This window comes from Aedes aegypti, unplaced genomic scaffold, assembly GCF_002204515.2.
Source record: "Aedes aegypti strain LVP_AGWG unplaced genomic scaffold, AaegL5.0 Primary Assembly AGWG_AaegL5_hic_scaff_1884_PBJ_arrow, whole genome shotgun sequence".
Classification (NCBI taxonomy): domain Eukaryota; kingdom Metazoa; phylum Arthropoda; class Insecta; order Diptera; family Culicidae; genus Aedes; species Aedes aegypti.
This window is the reverse complement of record NW_018735361.1, coordinates 17,015-40,184: the sequence shown is the minus strand read 5'-3', so window position 1 is coordinate 40,184 and position 23,170 is coordinate 17,015. Positions and strand designations below refer to the sequence as shown.

The following is a 23,170-nucleotide window of genomic DNA, read 5'->3' as shown; positions in this document are numbered from 1 at the left end:
CCTCGACGGGCTGTCCCGTCGTTTTATGGAAAATGCTCGAATTGTCCCGTATTTTAGGAAATGGAGAATTGGCACATACTTTTCAACACCAGTAAAACAATAACATTAAAAACATAACAAACAGTTTTTAGAAGTATTTCAGAGTATATTGTCTTACTCATCTACTTTCCAAGCAATTATTAGTTTCTCAAACAGAGTTAAACTTGATCCGTACATGCTTCTGCTTAACTTTTTGCGTTTCTTTACTCATATTTATGCCAAATTTTGGAGGATTTCCAAAATACGGATCTTCATAAGATAATTATTCGATAATACCTAAAATTATAAAGAACAACTATGTGTTTACTTCTGATACGCAATTGATTGAATTAACTGTTTAAAAAGTGGATATTTCAAAAAAGTAATGAAATATTAGAAAAATTTTCGTTTGAATTGGAAAAATTGAAAAGTGTAACGATTTTTTTTTTTGGGAAATACTTAAAAAACGCTGCTTCTCGGAAATCAATGATTGCGCTTCAAGGTTCTTAAGTGATTTTTATTGAATCATACAGACATGTAGCTTGGGATTGCATAATCTGGTTCTGCTACTTTCCCTCGAATGGCGGTTTCCCGAATGTCGTTCTCCCGCCAGTTCTCAGAATGCTAGTTCCCGAAAACCCCGTTTCCCCGAACAGCTCAGTTCTCCGAAAATTCATAACACTCATAATTGTCAGAACCTTTCGCATTTCAAGGTGGTGAACAATATGTATTTTTGGCAATATGTATTTAGTCGAGAATGATCAAATATCCCCTTCTTTGGTAGCTTATCGATCTTTCTAACTCAACACTATCTCACTACCCGAGCAGAAGCAAAGTTCTGACCATTAAATCGAGATATTGATTTGATAGACATAAGAGATAAAAGATCTGAAGGTAATATCAAAATTTTATTCCTAGAACTTCTGAGCCATAGCTAAATTTGATGTTGGAAAATGTAAGGAAAAGCTCGCTGATATTGCTGAGATCTTATAAAAGCTAAATATGATATGCTTATAGTATTCCAAGAGTAAATTTTAGATATTATTTTCGGATCTTTTATCTCTTATATCTTTCAAGTTAATATTACTTTTGTATGTCCATATCAAAATTTGCTATTACTTAGCTTTTTCGCCTGCTCGGGTAAAGAATATTATAGCACTTTTTTGAGCTGAATTGCTTTACAAGGGAACGGGCTATTCGGGGAAATGGCTTCAGAGAAACGGGCTATTCTGGGAAAAGTAGCACAATCGCATAATCTATGTCTATTAAAATTGTCCCGTTTTTGTTTATTATTTGTCCCGTTTTTATCTGGTTGGCTTATGGTCAGCCTAATGGCGCGGTTTGAAGCGAAAGCAAACGCAGAAGATACCGCAGAGCGCCTAGGTAGTGGAGCATGATAGCGTCCAAATTTTGGACATGTTCGAACAAGTTTGCACAATGAACCATTGTTAGTTTGTTGGGAGCATTTCATTCGTTGTTGGACGGTCGGAAGGTACGCTCCTAGTTTGCTTCCGATCGGAGTGAAGTAATTCAGGCAAAACCCCGTGTGGTGTTGATAATTATAACGTAGTGAGTCGTGGAAAATAATAAATTGTTCGTAGATAAGAGGTGATAATTGTGATAAAGATGACTTGTTGAAATATCAAGTGTAAACAGCAATATTCATTGGCGTGAACCAGTGTGTAGTGAGTGACTCAATCGTACTGTAAATTATATTAATCAAAGATTGAAGTGTTCCAATGCCACGTAGTTATGTAGTACATGCAAAGAATCGATCAATTCTAAGGAAGCCAACCAAATCCGATAATAGACGAGACAATTCATAAAATTCTTTTGAAACTTGTATAACTTTCTTTACAAAACTGTACAACGTTCGTTACAAAACTGAAAATCTTAGATCTATCTGCTTAAGCCTTAAAGTTATGATTGATACATCGTGAATTGTGGTAATTTTCAGATGTTCTGTTGATGCTGAATTTTAGCAATAACGAATTTTAATAAATCCAACAGAGATCTTGTCCAATGCTAAACTTTCTTTTCTTCTTGCATTACGTACCCAAATTTAAGCAAAAAGAACCAAAATAATTGAATAATTGACAAAGTCACATTATCGTTAGTTGATTCATTTAGTATGAGAATAAGAAGAACAATGAATATATGCGGTGAAACCAACTCCCTGTTGTTCGATTTGAATATGTGAAATTTGTATTAGCTTAGCTTAGCTTAGCTTAGACTGACTACACATATCAATGGTTGCTATTCCGTGATTGACCGAAGTCAGTGAAAATGCACAAAGAATCAACTAGAAGTTCGGCTGGGATTGGCCATAATCTTCTTCAGTGTGCATAATTCAGTGCCTCTATTTATACAGGGTCAATAACGGCGCCGGCCACGTCCTTGCAGTCAGGTGGGATTGGAGGAAGGAATGTTAGTGTGTAACCTTTGCTATATGGAGACCGTGTTTACCTCTGCATCTCCACAAAGGTTACTGGGAGGGATGTTTGTTAATGGGGAGGATCGTTGGGTCACAGGATTCACTTTGATAAGCGATTAGACCATGATAAATTATTTGACGCGAGCTAAGGATCGATCACTACCAACCTGCTTCGCGAACCCGCGACACTAATAAATCATGCCACACGAGCGACGCGCGACACGATTGATCTGCTCACATCACCGCCCCGCAGGAGCAAGTGACGCGAGCAAAGGATCAAACACAACTCTTGAATATGTGAAATTTGTATTGTGTATTGAACTGTGCTTCCCATAAAAGCATAACTGTCCTATATGGAATATAGTAGGCATTGAGAAAACAGCGCTCAAGTTGAAGTTTGTCTTCTCATACAAAATTTCATAATTTTAGTACATTTCAGCATGTCGAATTTATTTGGCATCACGCCAGATAGCTCATTTTCCTTCTATTGATCATAAAAAAATATAAACTTCAACACAATTCACGTTTTTCAGGTACTATTTGGGTTAGAAGTTCATATAGAGACTGTTATGCCTTCGATTTTCGATCCACGATTTTATTCTGTGAAGGCTGGAGAGCGCAAAACCGAGATTGCACCAAAATTTTCCAAAGTTTTCTTAAAGCTAAGTATGCTGTTCCGCTCAAGAAAGTAAAAATTTCTGCTCAAGTAATGGTTAAGAAATTCCACAGTGAGCTCCATTTGAATGACATTTCTTTGAACTGCGTACTGCGATCGAAGAAAAATGCTTTTCTTGGGCTTTTCTTGCAAGAAATTCCCACGCATCGAGATAGGCGATTACTTTTCTGTTGAAGTGCATACTCGCTTAAAACTTGAACGTTTTGCTGATTGATTAACTCTTTTACTTGTCACTCTAGTATGATTTAAAAAAATTATTGCTAATTTACACATCCAAAGTGCATTGCAGTGAAAACTTAGAGTAAAGTGGGGCAAAAGTTCGAGTGGGGTAAGAGTTTTATTTAAAGATTTCCAGCTCAATTCAAAACAAATCTTATAAATGTCATGATGGATCGATACTATTCAATAAGAAACTTCATCCAAAATAATAAAAAACGATTGAGATTTGGAAAGTTATGGCTATTTCTTGTTTTTCGACGTGAATATTGTAATTTTGGTCAAACTTTCGTTGCATGGAACCAATTGAAGATAAAATCTTTTTCAATATTTTATGTAAGAGCTTTTCTAGGCCTATCATAATGTTACTTTGAGGTGTATCAGTTTTGCATAATGTTGAAAACAATTTTTGGCCCATAGTGGGGCAAAAGTTCGAATCAGCGGGCAAAAGTTCGACCCATAATAAAATCACGGAAAAATTGCAATTGCCTAAAATCCACATGTTATCTTCAATTTAGTTAAATTTGTCTGATCGTGTGAAAATTGTCACTAACATTTTACGTTTCCACATAGTTTGTGTAAAACTGCTATTTCTGAGTATATTCAATTAACCCGGTTTTGGGCAATTTTTGATGAACATTAGTGTGTATTTTTCGTCAAACTTAAGTTTACGGCTGGTGTAAAGTATGCCTATCTTAAAAGAATCGATATTTTGTGTTTTAGCCAGCGAACTTTGGCCCACACTAGATTCGAACTGTTGCCCCACCGGTGGGGCAAAAGTTGAATAAGACAATTAATTTTGAAACTGTTATAATTAAAAATGGGTAAATATTTTGACACAAGTTTGTTAAGCCAAAATTATAGCCAATATGTTGAAGGTTCACTGTATGGTATTTGTTTGTTTTAACTGCTGTTGTTTTCTTGAAACTTTGACACTAAGGTCAAATTTTGCCACTACTCTATACTTTTGTAGAAAATACATTGAAAGTATTGAACAGTGATTTTGATTTTATCACATAGATCACAAGCAGCATTTAGATATTTACGATTGAAAGTTTTTTCCCTGAAATTGTAGATAATTTTATCCGACATTGGTTCCAATGTTTCAACATTAAATGATTCATTAGTAAGCCAGGGAGGTAGCTTAAAATCTCGAGCATTTACATTGGGTTTCACCCAAAAGCTCCTGCTTAAAAATTCCTCTTTTTTCAATTTCCATAAAACAAGTCTTACAATAATTCATTAAAAGATTCCTGTCTGCTATATGGATTCTTTGATGTTTGTCGAGAGTTTCCATACGTTAGCTAGCATTGAAATAATTCAAATTATCTCGAGTAAATCTTCTGCAATCATCTAAAATCATGCAACTTTCCTATGCTCAAGAAATTTCAAATTTTAATCGATCAATACTTCTAGCTGTTATTTTGAACATTTCCCGGAAATTCTTCGAAGTATCACGTAATCATAAGTCTATCTTTTCCTATGATTTTCAGGATTTCTACTACTCAATTTCTTAAAAAAAATTAGGATCGAGTCTTTTTTTAATAAATAAAGTATTCCAGTTAGTTTTGATTATTTCATGAAATCATTAATTCCTCTAGGAATACACGAGAAAGTCACCTATCAGAAATCAGGAATTGATCCAAAAATCAACGTTATACGTTTCTGTATTTTTACACGGATTACTTCTTGGCACCCTATAGGTTCCGTCTCCCAAAAATCGTAAAAATTGATGCATGGAGAAGAATATTTTTCGAAAACTTATTAAAACAGTCTCAAGTCAGAAAAGCAAACAAACTTACTCTATCGATTCTACGTGTTCGCAGATGAAATTCTACACGATCCGCTCTAAACCTACTCGATTTTTCACTATAGAACGTTAGTTCTGGATTTACAAAACGGCATAAGTAGGATTTCAACTTTCGCAACCTAACCGCTACCTCCGCCGCTCCGTTGTATGGAGAGACAAAGTGACTTATCCACGAATCAAAACAAAACACTACTTGAGTCGATTTACACTGTATAAAACGTCGTAAGTAACGAAATGAAACGGCTTATCATTTAGTCATGAATTTTTCGTTGAAAATAATAGAAACTATCTACTTTTTGAAAGTGAACTGATTGTATGCAAAATTTAAGCGATGTACACGACGAAAAATGTTAAAAAGATTATCATTTTAAAACAGTTTAGAAGACAGGTTATGATTCTTCGTAATTAATTTTCTCAAAACTGAATGAAAGTTACTTACGCCTATTTGAAAAAGTAATCGAATTTGGCAAAATATGTCTTCATGATGATTATTACTTCAAGATGCATAGAAGTTTGTTTTCTCAATCTGGTGAAATACTAAGCTGAATTACCAGTGACCATACAGAATTACAGAAGGAATTTGTAAAATTACGGAGATATTTTAATCCTATTTATGAATTTTTCCTACGTCTCTTCTCTTCTCCTTCTTGGCATTACATGCCAACTGGAACAGAGACTTCGTCTCAGCTTAGAATAAGGCACTTCCACAGTTGTTAACTGAGAAGTTTCTCTTTCAAATTTGCAACTTTTGCATTTACAAGACTTTGCTTTGATTCAGCGGACGATACCACTAAAGAAGGCCCTGTTTTTTTTTGCGAATTGGCTAAACCAATGACCAAGGTTTTTTACCTTATTTTTATATTCTTTCGGAAATTTTGGCAAAATTCGTGTAAATTATTTTAATAGAATTTCTAAAGATTTTTTTAGGAAGTGTCTTAGGAGATCTTAAAAGTTATCGACAGAAAAAAAGTATTGCATTTCTCCGAAATGTCTCAATGACTATATGACATGTGTTCTATTATTGTGGTATTGCCATCTCGTTGACCTTTCATTACAATACAGTGGGATTCCGTTTTTGACAACAAAGTTGAAATATCAGTTGTCAAAAACGGAACCGTGCCAAAATCGGAACCCATTTTTTTATTTTAAAATATGATTTGAACGTGTCATCATGGAACGAAATGATGGCCAGACTTCTTAACAGTCCTGTTCGAAGTGAATTTCGTAGGATAAGTCTATGCTACAAACTCAATCAAGGAATGTGCGCAGCTGTGTCTGAAAAGAAATTACAGACATGCCACCATCTGTATTTTCTCTGATAGTCAAGCAGCGCTTCAATCTTTGAAGGCTTTCACTTGCAACTCAAAACTTGTGTGGGAATGCATTCTTGCACTGAAATCCCTAGCTGAACGCAATCGAGTTAAACTATATTGGATCCCAGGACATACGGGTCTAGAGGGTAACGAAATTGCCGATCAGCTAGCAAGGAATGGATCAACCAATATGTTCATTGGTCCAGAGCCATTCCTTGGCATTTCAACTCTGCACTAAACACGGAATTGAACAACTGGTGTTCGGTCAAATTCAATCAAATTGGAATACAGTTTCCAATGCGAATCAGTCCAAAAGGTTCGTAACAATAAACACGACACAAACACAAAAACTTATAGGTCTCAACAAAAGGGATCTCAGAACATACATCGGTCTAATAACTGGTCACTGCCCAAGCAGATACCACTTATACAAGATCGGTGTCGTCCAAAACACAAATTGCCGTTTCTGTGACGAGACGGACGAAACCTCACAACACCTTCTCTGCTCTTGCAGTGCACACATCCATCGTAGGTTCAAATATTTGGCAAGCACTACTTACAGCCAGCTGATATTTGGAACGCATCCCCAGGGAGGTGGTTAGCTTTATTAGGCTGATCACGCCAGATTGGGGGAACTACAACACTGCAACCTAGGACTTCTGCCCATCAATGGCAGATGGTTCAAAGTTCAGTCAAATGCGCAAAGTATTCCGGAGGCACATTTGCTACTGGAAAACATTGGTGTACATGACGTAATAGGTAATCTCACATAGTCCTAAAAAAACTGGACGCAGTGATCCCACACCCGAACATGAAGAAGAGAAGAAGAAGATGCTACAAACTTATACTATCCGTCATATTAATTATGACTCCCCGTATCACACACTTTTCATTGCTGAAAGTATCTTCAAATGAGTTTTATAAAGCATACCCATCGTAAAAACAAAAAACTTAACTAAGGTGGCTTTAAATTCAAGAACTGATCAATTCCTTAGAATAGTGTTAAAATACAGGAATGTATTTACGGAAAAAAAAGTTCTAGGTGTTACAAAACTGAATGATTTTTCTAATTTGCTTGAACATAGACAAAATTCGGCAATTTGGAAATGGCTCTTCAAAATTACGTTTCTTTCATTTTAAAGCATCTAATATCAAAATTATAAACTACAATCAAAGCGGAACACAAAATTATTATATTTTTCGGAACAGAATATTGACTAAGCCTTCAACAAAATTTACATTTTCCAAAATTTTGCACTTATCACGTATCACTTCATTTGAAATCAGTTTAAATTTTGTTTCAGAAGTTGAGTCTGTAATGTTAATCAATCATGTGAAATTGACAGCAATTCGCTGGATCTCGCTTTGAAAGCCCAAGATCTGGAATAAAAAAATTTAGTTGTCCGTTAATAATTCACAGAAATCCGCTAGAACTCTGAGGAAGCTTGTCAAAGAATCCACAGGATCTTGCATAGGACATCAGATAGGGATTGACATCTAACCCAAGATTCCGCTTCAATATTGCCTGAAACCTCTCAAGTCTCCGATGGAAACTTTCAAAAAGTTCATCAGGACTTCCCAAATTACCACAAGCAATCTCCAAATACGGCTGGAAGCCTATTCAGAATCCTCGAGCTTAGAAATTTTACGAGTTCACAAGAAAAAATAATTATTCATTTTCAGAAGAAATCCCTTATATCCGATTGGGATATTCAGATTTCGCGTATTCTTGAAAATCCGCAAAAAATTTCAGAAGCAAGAACATAAAATTATGTATTAAATATTCAAAGTCCAGTTAGAAAATTCTTTGACTCAGCTAGGGATTACCAGGACCTTGTAAGTAATATTTTGATTATTTCATGCGGATCGCATCCTGGAGTATAATCTCAAATATAACACTAAGTATGCTCCGAAGGTGGTTATAAAATTTTGGATGGTTTCTTAAAAAATCATACATCATACAGAGTCTCCATCGTATTCATTACAGCGCTCACATGACTTCTTGAGAATATAGTGTAGTTTTAGACTATGTTGCATTTGTCATGTCGCTAAAGATGGCTTATAGAAGAAGTCGGTACGTCATTTATTACTCTAGCTTAATGCAAAATTAATGGATTATATGTTGACACTTCTGAAATTTATTCGAATACGCTATTAATTTTATGAAATTACATAAGAACTTCCAGAGACACGACTTTTTGCTAGGTTTACTTCTATTGTTGTGGTATAACATTTATATACATCAATACTTCTAATTCGACAATAAAAAAAACAGTGAGCTGAAAAGGTGACACAAAATTTTATGATAAAACTCTGTGAGCATTAGACTTTTGTTCCTTTTGTGTCAATGTTTGTGCTTTGTTCAAACAAGCTGTTCCAAGTCAAAAGAAAAAAAAATGGTTTCGGCTACCGGATACTCAAATGGGCTGGTCATTTAACGTGAATGCCTGAGAGGTTGGAACTTTTTTTGAGATACTCATAGAGATTGATGATTTCATGAAACATTACGAAAGAATTAAATAAGCGCGTAAGGGAGCTCTATCACTTGGTACGATTTGAGGATTTGGCTTGCTTTTCAGATGACTAAACCTAAAGACACAATTATATTTACAAAAAAATACAAATTTTAATGTACTCAAAATGTTGCCAAAAACGGATCCCTTTTGTTGCCAAAATCGAGGGGGGCCAAAAATGGAGCATGCCAAAAACGGACTGTATTACGGACATTTCTTACGGAGGGGCGTACCGCAATAATAGGATCTTTGGACTACCGAATAAGACAAAGAAAAATAAAAAATTAAAGCAAAAATTTTTTTTTAATTTTTCATAGAATTTTATGAAACAAATTGCGTTTCCAAGCCATTTTCAGAAGATTTCACATATATTCGAAATAAAAACAAAACTATACCCTATCTTGACTTTTACACACTACCGCAATAATAGGATTGTTATTCTTAAACATATTCCATCGAGTATTCCTTAGTGAATTTTGCTAAAGGGACCATATAAAATCCTTTACTAATTATTGTATGAGTTCCTCCAGAAGCTACTTTAACATTATTGTCAAACATCTCTTCAACACTATCATCCTACATACCAAGATTCAAGAAATCCTCCATTTATTGCAAATCCTGCTGAGATATCGTCCAATATTTCTACATTTCCAACATTCTACCTGACAGTTATCTAGGAATTCCGCCTTGGATTTGCACCAAAATATTAAATCCAGAACATTTAATACAAAATCCTTAAAAAAATTTAATGAAACTTATCTGACAGTAGCTGAACTATTATTCTGCTAAGAAATGCTGAAATAGTTTATCTTATATATTTTAAGAAAGATCTTTAAAAACTTCCTTATTTTAGAGTAACAGAATGCATTTTTCTGCAATTTTCAGAAACATTTCCAAAGAACACTCATTTGAAATAATTCTCGATGGAATTCAATAAATTAAGCTCTGCTCTTGTGTGGGCAAACGATGCCCGACTAGTGGATTTACAAACAGAGTTATAACAGATGTTGTTACTCAGTTAGCGCGTTTTTTCTAATGAAATCTCGCGAAACTTTTCTAAAGGACCTATCTAACATTGAGAGGCGCTCTTTGTTTACTTTCTCTCTAATAAATAACTGAGTCACATTAACCTATTCTTTTGAGTTTTTTTTTTTTTGTATGAAACGCTAGTCAAGGAAATTGCCTTTCGATCTATTGTGAAAAACTTCCCAAAAGTTTTAGTATTCCACTGTTATAATCAAAAGAGAACAAGAGAGGAGAGAATCTCTCATTTGAACATAGGTCCTTTAGAAATGTTCAGCGAGAAATATGTTATAATTTTGGTTTGGTTAGTAGTTAAAATAACACAATGTTGCACCCAGATTTTTCATAACAAATTGTGTTATAATTATGTTTTGAATTGAAACAAATTTGCAACAGTCTTTGTTATTATAACTGGTTTAAATTATGTTATAATTTCCTCCAACAGCTCAAACCCAGCCAACCAAAAATATAAGTATAACGAAATCATCTGGAGGCTTTGTATGTGTAAAATTTCACTTATAAGATGTCGCGAAAAGGCCTTCTACGTACAAAAGTGGAGGCGATATACGTGCATATATTATGTGATGAATAATAGCATACAATGCTATTATACAAGTGTATAAATTTTCTACCGAACTAACCTGTGATCTCATGCGACTTAACTTATGATAACAAATATTGATTTGACAGCTGCTACGGATTGATTCGACCGTACGAGTGTACGGGACGAAACAAAATGTACAAACTAACTGATAAAAAAAAAAAGCGTTTTATGCAAGGAAACTCATTAATCTAACGATTTTATCCACCGTGTTTTGCGGGTTTGATGTACTTTGCATGAATTAACGAGTTATTACGTGAACTTGCATGCGACCTCTGGTTGTCTGTGAAGTGCTTCTAACAAAAATGGAACAAAATCTGTTATTTGTAACAAATTTTGATATAACTGTGATACAATTTTGTTGTAATGTTGAATATATCTCGCGAAATATTACTAAAGGACCTATGTACAAATGAGAGGCTCTCTTTGTTTACTTTCTTTTTGATCAATAACTGAGCCACTTTAACCACTTTCGTTGCGTTTTTTGTATGAAACGCTAGTCAAGGAAAATGCTTTTCAATCTGTAGTGAAAAACATCCCAAAAGCTTTTGTATTCCACAGTTATAATCGAAAGAGAACGAGAGAGGAGAGAATCTCTCATTTGTACATAGGTCCTTTAGTAATGTTTTATGTTTTTCAATTTGCATCAACTTTTTTATTTTCCATATTATTAAGTAGTAGCTTTTAATCTATTGGTTTGGTTAATGATTTTAGAAAATGGCCTTTAATTTATTCTAAACTTATGAAAGAGCTTTGAAGATGTAACGTTTGACTGTACCACAAGGCTCTTCTTATATGAACCGTTGATTATGAAAAATACAAATGTAATAAGCTTTACAGTTGTAGCAGAAGTCTGCAAGTATCTGTGAGTCTCTTTCTCTTGGAATAACAAACAACCATGCGGCTCCATCCTTTTGATACGCTCCACAGCTTTCCCCGATGGTTCGCCTTCTACTATGCAACATTTCATCGCCATTCACAAAACTGTCACGTCACCAACGAGCTTTCACTAATGCAACATTTTTCTTCTCCCCTTTGTTCCGCAGATATCTTCAAGCCACCAGACCAAACCATGTCTGTCACCATCATCTTATTCTACGTGTTCATCACGGCCTTCATGCTGCTGTCGTACAACCCAAAGCCCCGCAAAATACTCGAGTCGATCAAGAGCTTTCTGTTGCATTTGGTTCATCTGAGCAAAAATGTAGTTTCAACGACGATACACGTCCCACCGGATGCCATGCAGATGGATCAAGCTGAACCGGTGTATACCGTATGGGACATTCCGGGGCCAAAACGGTTGCCATTGGTTGGGACGAGATGGATGTACTACGTAGGGCGCTATAAGCTCAACAAAATGCAGGATGCGTTCGTGGATCTCCACAAACGTTACGGCAACATCGTACTGGAATTCGATCACGTGCCAATCGTGAACCTCTTTGATCGAGTTGATATGGAGAAGGTACTGAAGTATCCTAGCAAGTATCCTTACCGACCGCCGACGGAAATAGTGGAGTACTACAGAAGAAGCCGACCGGATCGATTTGCCAGCACCGGAATTGTGAACACGTAATTATATAACAAAGAGTCTTGCATCCAGGGTTTATGTAACATACATTACTCGACAGATTTCCATTTTAAAATTACTCTAACTCAAAATATTTACATTTTTATCATAAAAAGCCAATAAAGCCAATTACAAGTTATTTTAAAGCACCAATAAATAGTGCAGATCAATCGGATCACTATAAGCAGAGATATCTTGTTCACCAAACTAGACCATTCTGTATTAAGGGGTCCACGAGAAGCGTGTAGAAGTTCAAAAAAAAAGTTCGATATTTTTAAATTTGTAAAATATAAATATTTTCGTTATATTTTTAAATTTTTACTTCTATCTAAGCTTCAGGATGCATGAAAAACGTAGCTGGTTGGCTGATAAATTATTAATAAATAATCAAAACCTTATTTTTTTCAACAGACAAGGCGAACAGTGGCACGAGCTGCGCGTCAAGCTCACCTCAGGTATCATGTCCCGCAAGTTACTGCAAGCATTCATTCCCACGCTGAACGAAATTGCCGACGAATTTGTGACTCTAATTCGCCAGAAACGTGACAGTAACGACTGTGTAAAGGATTTCCAGGACATTGCGAACACCGTTGGACTTGAAAGTATGTAACTTGATCGTTTCAAAAAAGTAAATTTGGTTTCATGAACGTTAATTTCTTTACAGTTATTTGCTGCTTTGTGCTGGGCCGCCGTATGGGCTACATGAGCGGAGACAAGCAAAAGAACGAGAAGTTTGTAAAATTGGCCGAAGCCGTGAAATCGACCTTCATGTACATCAGTCAAAGCTACTACGGAGTGAAGCTGTGGAAGTACCTGCCGACCAAACTGTACCGCGACTATGTGCGTTGCGAGGAAATCATTTATGAGTAAAGATTTGTGATTGCAATTGATTCAGAGCTTTACTAAACTCTACGAACTTCGTTTACTTTATAGTACAATCGCCGAAATCGTGAATGAAGCACTTGCCGAAGAACAGGAGAAATGTGCGGACGATGATATGCGAGGAATTTTCCTGAACATACTGCAATCTGAGGGGCTCGATAAGAAGGATAAGATCGCCGGGATCATAGATTTGATTCATGCTGCCATTGAAACGGTAAGTAGGGTACACTTGACCCGAGGCCTATGGGGCAGATGCGAAAATTCCAAATTGCTTGTATTTGTGCTTGAGACAATATTTTTCCGTTAAATTTTGAGGTTTGTTGTAACTTCATGAGTGATAGAAAATCATAAATTTGGGACATTGTAGACTATATATTTTTTTCAGAGTGTATCTGAATCAGGTAATGTAAGAATTACTTCAACGTTCCATTAGTCCTTTTTTATTAATTGGAAACAAAATGTTTTCGTACAAAAAGTTAGCAAACCAGTGATTTATGAGAATATATGGTGAATCAGGGGATTTAAAACCGTAGTGTCACGCCAATGCCGGGCGTGTTGTAGAGCTCTATCCTCGTCGGTCGTTGACGACACTCTCCACTTGCCCCGAACGTTTAGGGTCGCCATGTCCTCTTCCACTGTGTACAGCCAGCGTATCCGTGGTCCTCCAGGAAGTACCTACCTTTTCCTGGTTCCCTGCTGACTATTCTTTTCGCTATTTTTTCTTCCGACATTCGCACTAAGTGACCAGCCCACTGATGTCTCCCTATTTTACACGCTTCATAATATTCGCACCTTTATTCACTTGATATATTGCTGTTTGTCTTTGAGGTGCAAAACTTGACTGAATGCGCTTCGAATGCTGTAAAACAAAATAATCAAAGGACACCTAGCAATGTTTATCAATATCACCGCCAACCTAGCAAAAAATAGCTATCTTTGACATCGGATTGCTTGTGGAAAATCTTACCGCGTTTAGTGTTCCCGCATTTGACATTTGCGTTTCAAACGCACACAGCATCTTCTTCTTCTTCTTTTCTGGCGTTACGTCCCCACTGGGACAGAGCCTGCTTCTCAGCTTAGTGTTCTTATGAGCACTTCCACAGTTATTAACTGAGAGCTTACTATGCCAATGACCATTTTTGCATGCGTATATCGTGTGGCAGGTACGACGATACTCTATGCCCTGGGGAGTCGAGAAAATTTCCAACCCGAAAAGATCCTCGACCGGTGGGATTCGAACCCACGACCCTCAGCTTGGTCTTGCTGAATAGCTGCGCGTTTACCGCTACGGCTATTTGGGCCCCGCACACAGCAATAACTCGTGATTTATGCGTCTGCGCCACACACCATTTTCTAGTTTCCCACCGAATATTGTACGTAGCACTTCGTCCCCTTAATGCTACAACTAGATAACTCGAAAATCAAAATTTTGAGATGTGCAACTTTGTAAATATGACCGTTTAACAAGGTGATGGTTATTCGCAGAGAATATGATTGGAAAAAAAAACTTCAAGTTATGTATATTGAATCACACGCTTATGAGCTGTAGATATTTTTCAGATCTAATTGAGAATAATATTTTGACATATTGAAGTCAAAAATTTCAAATTTCGAGTTATCTAGTTGTAGCATCAAGGGGACGACTTCACGCTCGAAAACACCAAAGGCTTACCGGTATGTATCTTTCAACGTCCACGCTCCGTGCCCGTAGACTTTTCACTTCGCGGGAATCATCATTGTTATATGAAATGTTACAAGTGTTCCAAGATAAACAAACTCTTCTACAACTTCAAACACAACCTCAGTCAACACCAACACCACTAGACCAATCTCTAACTCCTTTTTTGTTTGTTTACTTCGTTCATTTGAGAGGCTCAATTGTTTATTAACAAAATTTGTTATTCATTCTAAACCATTTTAAAGAAATTCAATTATAAGATCTACGGAAACTCTTCTTCCTAGGCTGTGAATCAGTACTGGAACTCGATTTTGTAAATTTGGCTCGCCGTATGTTTACTGTTTCGTTTTCAAATGCTTCCTTGATGGCAAGGGCAGCCATTTTCATTTTTTCCATGCTCTCCTGCCGCTGCGTTTCCTCCTTTGAAGTTAACCCATTTTATTTTATGTCGTCTGTTTCCGAAAGCATGTCGATAAACTCCTCATCGAGAACTCCAATTATTTCATCCGTCGGTATCACTTGTTCTGCCGGTAACGCTTACTTTGCGGAAACTACCGTAGCGTATGAATTATTCATCGCTGACTTATCCTGATTCCGCTGTGGGCAGGAGTCCCTTCTATGTCCCACAGTTTGACATAGAAAACTGGTGTCCTTCAGACCGTCGTAGAAAAAAATATCTTTCCGACCCACCATATCGCTGAAGGTAGGATATCATTCTTGACGCCCATATAAACTACCCGTACTCCTGTGGTCGGTGGGAATTTTTCTCGTACCACGCGTTCTATGCTGCCGAATTCTCCAAACGCAGAGGTTTATCATCAGGTAGCTCCGGCGGTAAATCTAATACACGCACCTCTACTGTTGTTCCACTGGTATAGACAAACGATCGTGGTCCCGCGTTCCTTTCTAGTGAGCTCATCATTGCTTCCTTGGTTGTAAACTTGATGAACAACGATCGATCACTCGCTGTTCGGTATGTTGTCTCCATCTAGGACAGGACGTGACAGCTCAACTAAGACTGCCCAGTTGTTTTTCGGCAGAGGTCCTTGATGATACTAGAGCCAGTGCTACCAGTATTCTTTTTAAGCAAATCTTGTGAACAAATTCAAATATCAAAGCCATAATTTGGTTGTTTCTTCGCTTTATTCATATAGTGCAACAAACAGAGGATGCTTTCTTCTTGAAAATTCAGGTTTATATTAGAAACCGGCAAAACTTGTAGAGAAAATTGACACGATTTCCATTATATTGCTCTCAATTAGGTATATTTTATTTATTTCAATATTGTAGGAGCACAGCCGGAAAAGTTAACATCGAATATAAATGAATTCGAAACAAAAAGATTTCATGAAAAAATTTCAAACTTTTTATGGAGCTCTAATTTATGAATCTAGCAACACGGCCGGGCTAGCAACAAAGTGCCCTGTTGTAATCCAACTCAACGATGTGAAAGTAGGCCTTTGCCAAAACGACCAATGAGAAGTGGTCTTTTTTGACAGGCAATTGGTTCCATTTTTGTACTTTGACCTGTCACGTCTTGTCTTAGGTCTCCATTAGTGCCACATCAGTCTCCAATTGCTTGATGAAATTGGGCGATTTTGATCCAAGACGGCCGTGGGCTTCCCTTTGGGAAACGAAATGGACCAATGCACGAGTTCACTAATCTGACGTTTGAGCGGTGCCGAATTCACTCGTTGCCATGGTCACGTAAATAACACTGCTCCGCTCAAACGTCAGATAGTGAACTCGTGCATCGGTCTATTGAACGGTGTTCGCTATCATCACATCAGTCATGATGATGTACAGATGTAATTTATACAGCACCGAATCACTACCAACGAACGGCGTAGAAGTGAAAAATTGAGAACAAAAGGGATTCCTAAACTGCGCTTGCTGATGACAAAGAAATACCGCAGTGCAGAGCGCACATTTGCCTTTGACTGTGTTTGACGACGGCAGAGATCGAACTGAAATCTCTAACTCTATCTGCAACCTTATACTTCGTTTTGGTAGGACTAATCGTCAGGCCTATCCGCACAGTCTCCCTCTTCAAAGGCACGAAGGCCTCCTCCTCTGACTTACGATCGATTTCAATAAGATCGATATCATCCGCAAAGTGGATTCGAATCCCATCGGTCGAGGATCTTTTCGGGTTGGAAATTTTCTCGACTTCCCAGGGCATAGAGTATCTTCGTACCTGCCACACGATATACACATGCAAAAATGGTCAATTGGCATAGAAAACTCTCAGTTAATAACTGTGGAAGTGCTCATAAGAACACTAAGCTGAGAAACAGGCTTTGTCCCAGTTGGGACGTTACACCAGAAAGGAGAAGATGTCAGCCTAATTAGTTTCGCCGGAAAACCATGTTCAGACAATCTGCCACATTCCTTCGCCCTTCCATGTTTTCAATAGTACTCAGTGAATCGACTGATAGAGCTGCTCACTTCGGTGCTTAAGAAGCTCGACCGGATTCTGGTCCTTCCCAGCAGCTTATAGTTCTTCAGCTCACTGAAACCTTTTTTAACCGCTCCTATGGTCGGTAGGTCCACAGCTCGAACGTCATCGTCAATATTTACCCGGATTCCCAGTGCATTTCCATTTTCACCGTTCAACTCCGACCTAAGAGCACTTTCTCTTTCCACTTAACAGCTACCGCAGTTTTATCGGTCAGCTAATTCCCTTCTCGATGGCTGGCACTGTACGGAATTGTGCCGCGCGCCATTGACCGTTGCATAAAATCTCCGCATATCGTTCCGGTTCATGCTATCTTGAGCTTCAGCTGCCATTTTTTTTCTGCGGTGCGCTTTTCTTCGGCTCTCGATGCCCTGTACCGCTCTCTGCCAATCACTTCCCGCAGCGTTGTGGTCACAGCTTCGAGTATAGGATCCGACAGGTTGTTGACATCTTTAGGAACGTTGCTCGTCTCAAGGATTTTCCGGGGGAATCGTTCAGGTATTCCTCTGGAGATTTTGTCTAGCAATTTATTAGGAAGTTCCATCAACGGAACTTATCCAAAGATTTCTTCCAGGAGTATCTCTGGGGATATGCACCAGGAATTACTCCAGAGATTTCTTCCTCGAATTCCTCAGAAGATTTCCGATAACAATTCCTCCGGGGATTTGGTCCAGGATTTTTTTGGAGATTTTGTCCAGAAATTCATTAAGGGAATTTTTCAGATAATTTTTCTGCAGATTTCCTCCAGCAATTTCTCTTTTGATTTAAACCAGGAATTTTCCTGGGTATTTTCTCCAGGAATTCCTCCGGGGTTTACTCCGAGGATTTCGAGGATTCTTCCGGCAATATCATCAAGAACTCCTCTGGGAATTTTCTCCCGAACTTTCTCAGGGGATTTTTAATAGCTGTTATTCTGGGGATTTCGTCCAGAAATTCTTCGGGGAATTACGTCCGGAAATTCTTCCGGAGAATTCCTCCTAGAAATGCTCCGGGGATTTCCTCAAGAAGCACCTCCGAGAATTTCTTCCCGAAACTACACCCAAATAAATCCCACTTTCCCCCAGGAATTCTTCTGGGGATTTTGTCCAGAAATTCCTCCAGGGATTTCGTCCAGGAATTCCTCCGAGGATTTCCTCCAGAAACTCCTCTGGCGATTTGCTCTAGGTATTCCTCCGGATTTTTTTCCAAGAATTCTTCCGGTGATTTCCCCCACAAGAACTCCTTCGGGATTTTCTCCTGGAATGTTTAGGGGATTTTCATCAGCAGTTTTTTCGGGGATTTCGTCCAGGAATTCCTCTGTGGATTTCATTCAGAAATTGTTCCGGGGATTTCCTCTAGGAAAACCTCAAAAGATTAATAAATTAATTTAATTAATAAATACCTCCATAATTAATTAATAAATACCTCCGAGGATTCAATTACGAAATTCCTCTAGGGATTTTCTCCAGGAATTGCTTCGGGAATTTTTCAAAGAATTTATCTGGATATTTCCTCCAGGAATTTCCTGATTTGCTCCAGGAATGTCCGAAAATTCATTGAGAAATTCTTTCGGGGATTTTTCAGAGAATGTATCCGCAGATTTCCTCTAGGAATTCCTCCATAAATTCTTCCGGTGTTTTCGTCCAGAAATTCCTCCAGGGGTTTCATCCAAGAATTCAACCGTGGATATTCTCCAGAAATTCCTCTGACGATTTACTACAGAAAATCCTCCAGAAATTTTTTCAAACAGTTCTGTTTTTTTTTTTTTTAAGAACTCCTACGGGGATTTTCTCCAGAAATTCCTCAGAGGATCTCCAATATCAATTCATCCGGGGATTTTTTCAAGGGATTCCTCCTGAAACTCTTCTGGCGATTTACTCCAGGAATTTCTCCGGGGATTTTCCTCAGGAATTCCTCCGGGGATTTCATCCAGGATTTTCTCTGAAGATTTTGTCCAGAAGTTCATGAAGAAATTCCTCTGAGGATTTTCTCCAGAAATTCTTTCGGAGGTTTTTTCAGATAATTTTTCCGGAGATTTTCTCTTAATTTCAATTTCCCTTTTGATTTAAACCAGGAATTTTTCCGGGTATTTTCGCCAGGACTTCGTCCGAGGTTTTCGAGAATTCCTCTGGCAATATCGCCAAGAACTCCTCTGGGAATTTTCTCCAGGAATTTCTCAGGGGATTTTCAATAGCTGTTATTCTGGGGATTTCGTCCAGAAATTCCTTTGAGGATTTCCTCCCGAAACTCCTCCCAAATAAATCCCACTTTCCTCCAGTAATTCTTCTGGGGATTTCGTCCACGATTCTTGTAAAATTCTGAAAATTCCAACCAAGATTTTCAGGGTTGTTAAAACGTTCTGGGTCATTCTGATAATACTAAGTCGGGTTTTGGCAGAATTCGGAGTATGATTTTCATAAAATCCTGGGCATTACTCTCACAGGGTTTTAAATTTCTGGAGTAGATTCTTTAAAATATGCTGGTATAGATTATTTCATAATTTTGAAAGGCCCTTTACAATATCTAGCAGGAAGTTTTATCTGTTTTTCGAATTCTCCAAAAGAAATTAGCATCATTCACTGATTTTTGTCAGATTTCATGAACTTTGTTTGCTGACATTTGTCAGATTTCATGTAAATATTTGAGCTTTCAAAAATGTGGCCCGCCATACAATTTTTTTCTGCTATTTGGCCCGCGGTTCATATAGGTATTACTTCGGAATTTTTTTCCAAGAATTCCGGTAATTTCCCCCAAGAACTCCTTCGGGATTTTCTCCTTGAATTATTTGGGGGATTTCCATCAGCAATTCTTCGGGGATTTCGTCCAGACATAAAGTTAAAAAAAATTTCAATGAATTCAATAGTTTCATGAATATTGAAAAAGGCGTCCTGATCAGCCGTACGGCGCAAAGTAGTCGAGATACTCTCATAAAAGCGCTGGACGGCACTAACGTCCATCTTCCGGATCCTCGTGGTCAACTGCCTCGTATCCTTGGCCGCCAATTATTTTTGTACACTAGGGGACTGAGGAAGCCGAAAAACTTTATAACGGGAAGGACCTGGGCAAGTTGGTCGAGTTCCTTTCGGGTCGATGATAATGCGGTTCGGAAAACCGTACAACACGCTCGCGGAGTGCTTGCTGTTTCGACGCCATCTTTGATTGAGCTGATAGCATCCGAGCCAAAAAAAAACATGCCACCCATTTCTAGGGAGTCTAGAGAGGAATACTCGTTGAGTGAAAAAAAAAACATACGCTCCTTTCTTTAATTACAGCAAGGCATTGAAATCATTCTCATTTATTAGTGATTATCCGTTAGTCTACGTGTCTCCCGGTATAAGAGCAGTGTTCACTGAAAAAAATATTGATGTATTCAAACTGTTGAGCAATAAAATATGACTATTGTATAAACATGTATGACAAAACTTAGGTGCGGTCTGAAGACCTCAATATTCGTAATAGTACATTTCTTGACGCACAGTAAAGCTGTATGGATTTGATTGATAGAATATTTTAAGAATTGCATATGCATTTTTTTCGCTTAATCAACAATATTTTGCTAAAATTTGACGAGCTGCAATTTTCAACAAATTAATCGCTGAGATTCAGAAGAAACCTGATGATTTTTCAGCATTTTGTACTGAAAATCAGCAATTCGGTTTACTGAAAATGTCAGCTCGGCAAAATTCAGCAGAAGGCCTTATCAATCAAGATTGAAAATAAAATATACATCAAACAATTAACAATGCTAAAAAGAAGTTTATGTGGTTTTTATCCTATCTGACCGAAAAAAATTCTAGAATAACTTTGCCTGCAGTGCTCCTAATCTATGATTACCCATCGCTCATAAAACTACGAGAAATTGTGAAGAAAATCTCAAAATTTTATGTGACAACATTGACTTATGCCCAAATTTGAGTTGTTTAAAAGCTTTCATCCAAAATTTCAGCCCTGGGGTAAACTTGCAAGTGATTGAATCTTACCATATTACTAAATTTATGTTTTTCTTCTAGTTTTCCAACACTCTTTCATTTTTGCTGAACAACATGACCAGCCATCCAGAACGTCAGGCGCGTATTGCCTCCGAGTTCACCTCCGATACAATCACCAACAATGATTTGGTGAACGCCGCCTTTACCAGAGCGTGCATCAAGGAATCGTACAGAATTTCACCCACAACACCCTGCTTGGCTCGAATTCTCGAAGAAGACTTCGATCTCTCGGGTTATCAGCTCAAAGCTGGGGTAAGTATACATAGCAACAATTCATATCTCTACAAACTTTTCAAATTTGATCTTTCTTGTCAGACGGTAGTATTGTGCCATACACGGGTAGCCTGTCAGAATGAGCAAAACTTCCAGCAAGCTAACACGTTTCTACCGGAGCGATGGCTTGAACAGGTGGACGAAAACCAAAACGTTTACAAGCTGGACGAACCGGGATCGTCTTTGGTGCTTCCATTCGGAACTGGTCGAAGAATGTGTCCGGGGAACAAGATCATCGAAATCGAACTGACGCTCATAATGGCCAAGGTAAAATCATCGAGTTAGGTCGATTGTGGATCACTGACTATAGAAATCTTTTCTTCCAGATTTTCCAGCAATTCAAGGTGGAGTACCACAGTCAACTGGACACGCAGTTCCAATTTCTGTTAGCGCCAGGGACGCCAATTGAGATTATTTTTAGAGATCGGGACTGACCAACATTGGAAGTAGTATAAGTTTTTTCTTCAGATAGATTCCCTTGAAGCATCCTGAAACCTGTTAACTATTGTGATTAAGTGTTTTAGTGTTAACCTGCTAGTGATAGGACAGTACTCTGATACAAAGCAAAAGGAGACAAAGCGATAGAATCATATTGATTATTTCTGTTTAAACAGATTGTTGATCTGTGTACTATTTACAAAGCGATTGTTCCCCAAGGGTCTGAGCAATTCAATAACGTACATGTTTATATTGTAAACTTTTTTGTAGTGCTTTAATTTATTACCTTTGTACAAATCTTTAAGATATATCGATACTTCAATAAACTTGACTTGAAAATATTCATATAAATCCGATCATTTCTCATTTATTTAGTTAACATCTAAACATACAACACTGAATCAACAATTTCAAGCCACAATACCGTGAATTCGGGTGAAATTGATCGGTAGGGTGAAATTGATCACTGTGTCACTCGATTTTATTTCTTCCTAATGGAGCACAAATATCAATGTTACCTGCAGTGAATGAACGTTGTTTGTCGTAAGTATGTCCAATAGACCTGTTCATATTTAAAAAAATGTCTGGAAATCTACCGGTCAAGCAATATTCGGAATTCTCATTCTAAGAACAATGTTTGGTCAAATTTTCAGCTCATTTGATAAAGATTTCAGTATGCTTCAAGTTGAAAGTGTGTTTTTGGGCTTATTTCAAGGTTTGAAAAATCATAACTAGCATATGGAAAATCAAAACCACTTGCTATTACCACTATTTGAAAGCTAATTCTATTCTGTTAAAGTTTGTTGAACACGCTAACAAGATTAAAGTGAGTTTTAACATTGTTTGATCCAAATTTGTACTCCATTGTACCCAGAAATTACAGTTTTCTCAATATACATGGTATATAAAACATGCATTGGTATTATTTTTTCAGGCCCTAGTCAACGGGAATCAAACATGATACATTTATGAATTCATTGACCATCAACAGATTACATGTTGCTAAGGGCAATAAATTACAATAAATGCCCAAACACGGCATAAAAAATTAACAAGGCAGGTTCTTCACTGATGTAAATATCAAGTTTGGTTGAAAACATGTGACGTCACTCCTATCGTACCATATACCATCCGGACCACTAGATCAATTTTTTCGAAAATTTGTTCGAGGTGGATAGGAATGACGTCGTCAAGTAGTTGTCAGTTTTCGGAATATATCACCTTCTTAAATATAGTACGCCGTGTGCCCAAAGATCGAGCCCCGCATCGCAACCTGATGATAGTTAAATCATGCATGACACA

General features: G+C 37.6%; 1 protein-coding gene across 4 annotated transcripts; it reads left to right on the top strand.

The window, feature by feature from the left end:
• Positions 1-1,382: 1,382 nt before the first annotated feature.
• LOC5574128 (ecdysone 20-monooxygenase) lies at positions 1,383-22,219 on the top strand. 4 transcript variants are annotated; one of them, XM_021856596.1, is made up of 8 exons: positions 1,383-1,401; positions 11,651-12,173; positions 12,583-12,773; positions 12,836-13,037; positions 13,105-13,267; positions 21,179-21,409; positions 21,473-21,697; positions 21,757-22,219. In XM_021856596.1, exons 2-8 carry the CDS (start codon positions 11,677-11,679, stop codon positions 21,862-21,864), a joined length of 1,617 nt encoding a protein of 538 aa, XP_021712288.1. In that variant the 5' UTR covers positions 1,383-1,401; positions 11,651-11,676; the 3' UTR covers positions 21,865-22,219. The 4 variants fall into 4 exon arrangements, with proteins under 4 accessions (XP_021712288.1, XP_021712286.1, XP_021712287.1 ...); XM_021856594.1 differs by lacking the exon at positions 1,383-1,401 and adding an exon at positions 1,427-1,446; XM_021856595.1 differs by lacking the exon at positions 1,383-1,401 and adding an exon at positions 1,584-1,626.
• Positions 22,220-23,170: the final 951 nt, after the last annotated feature.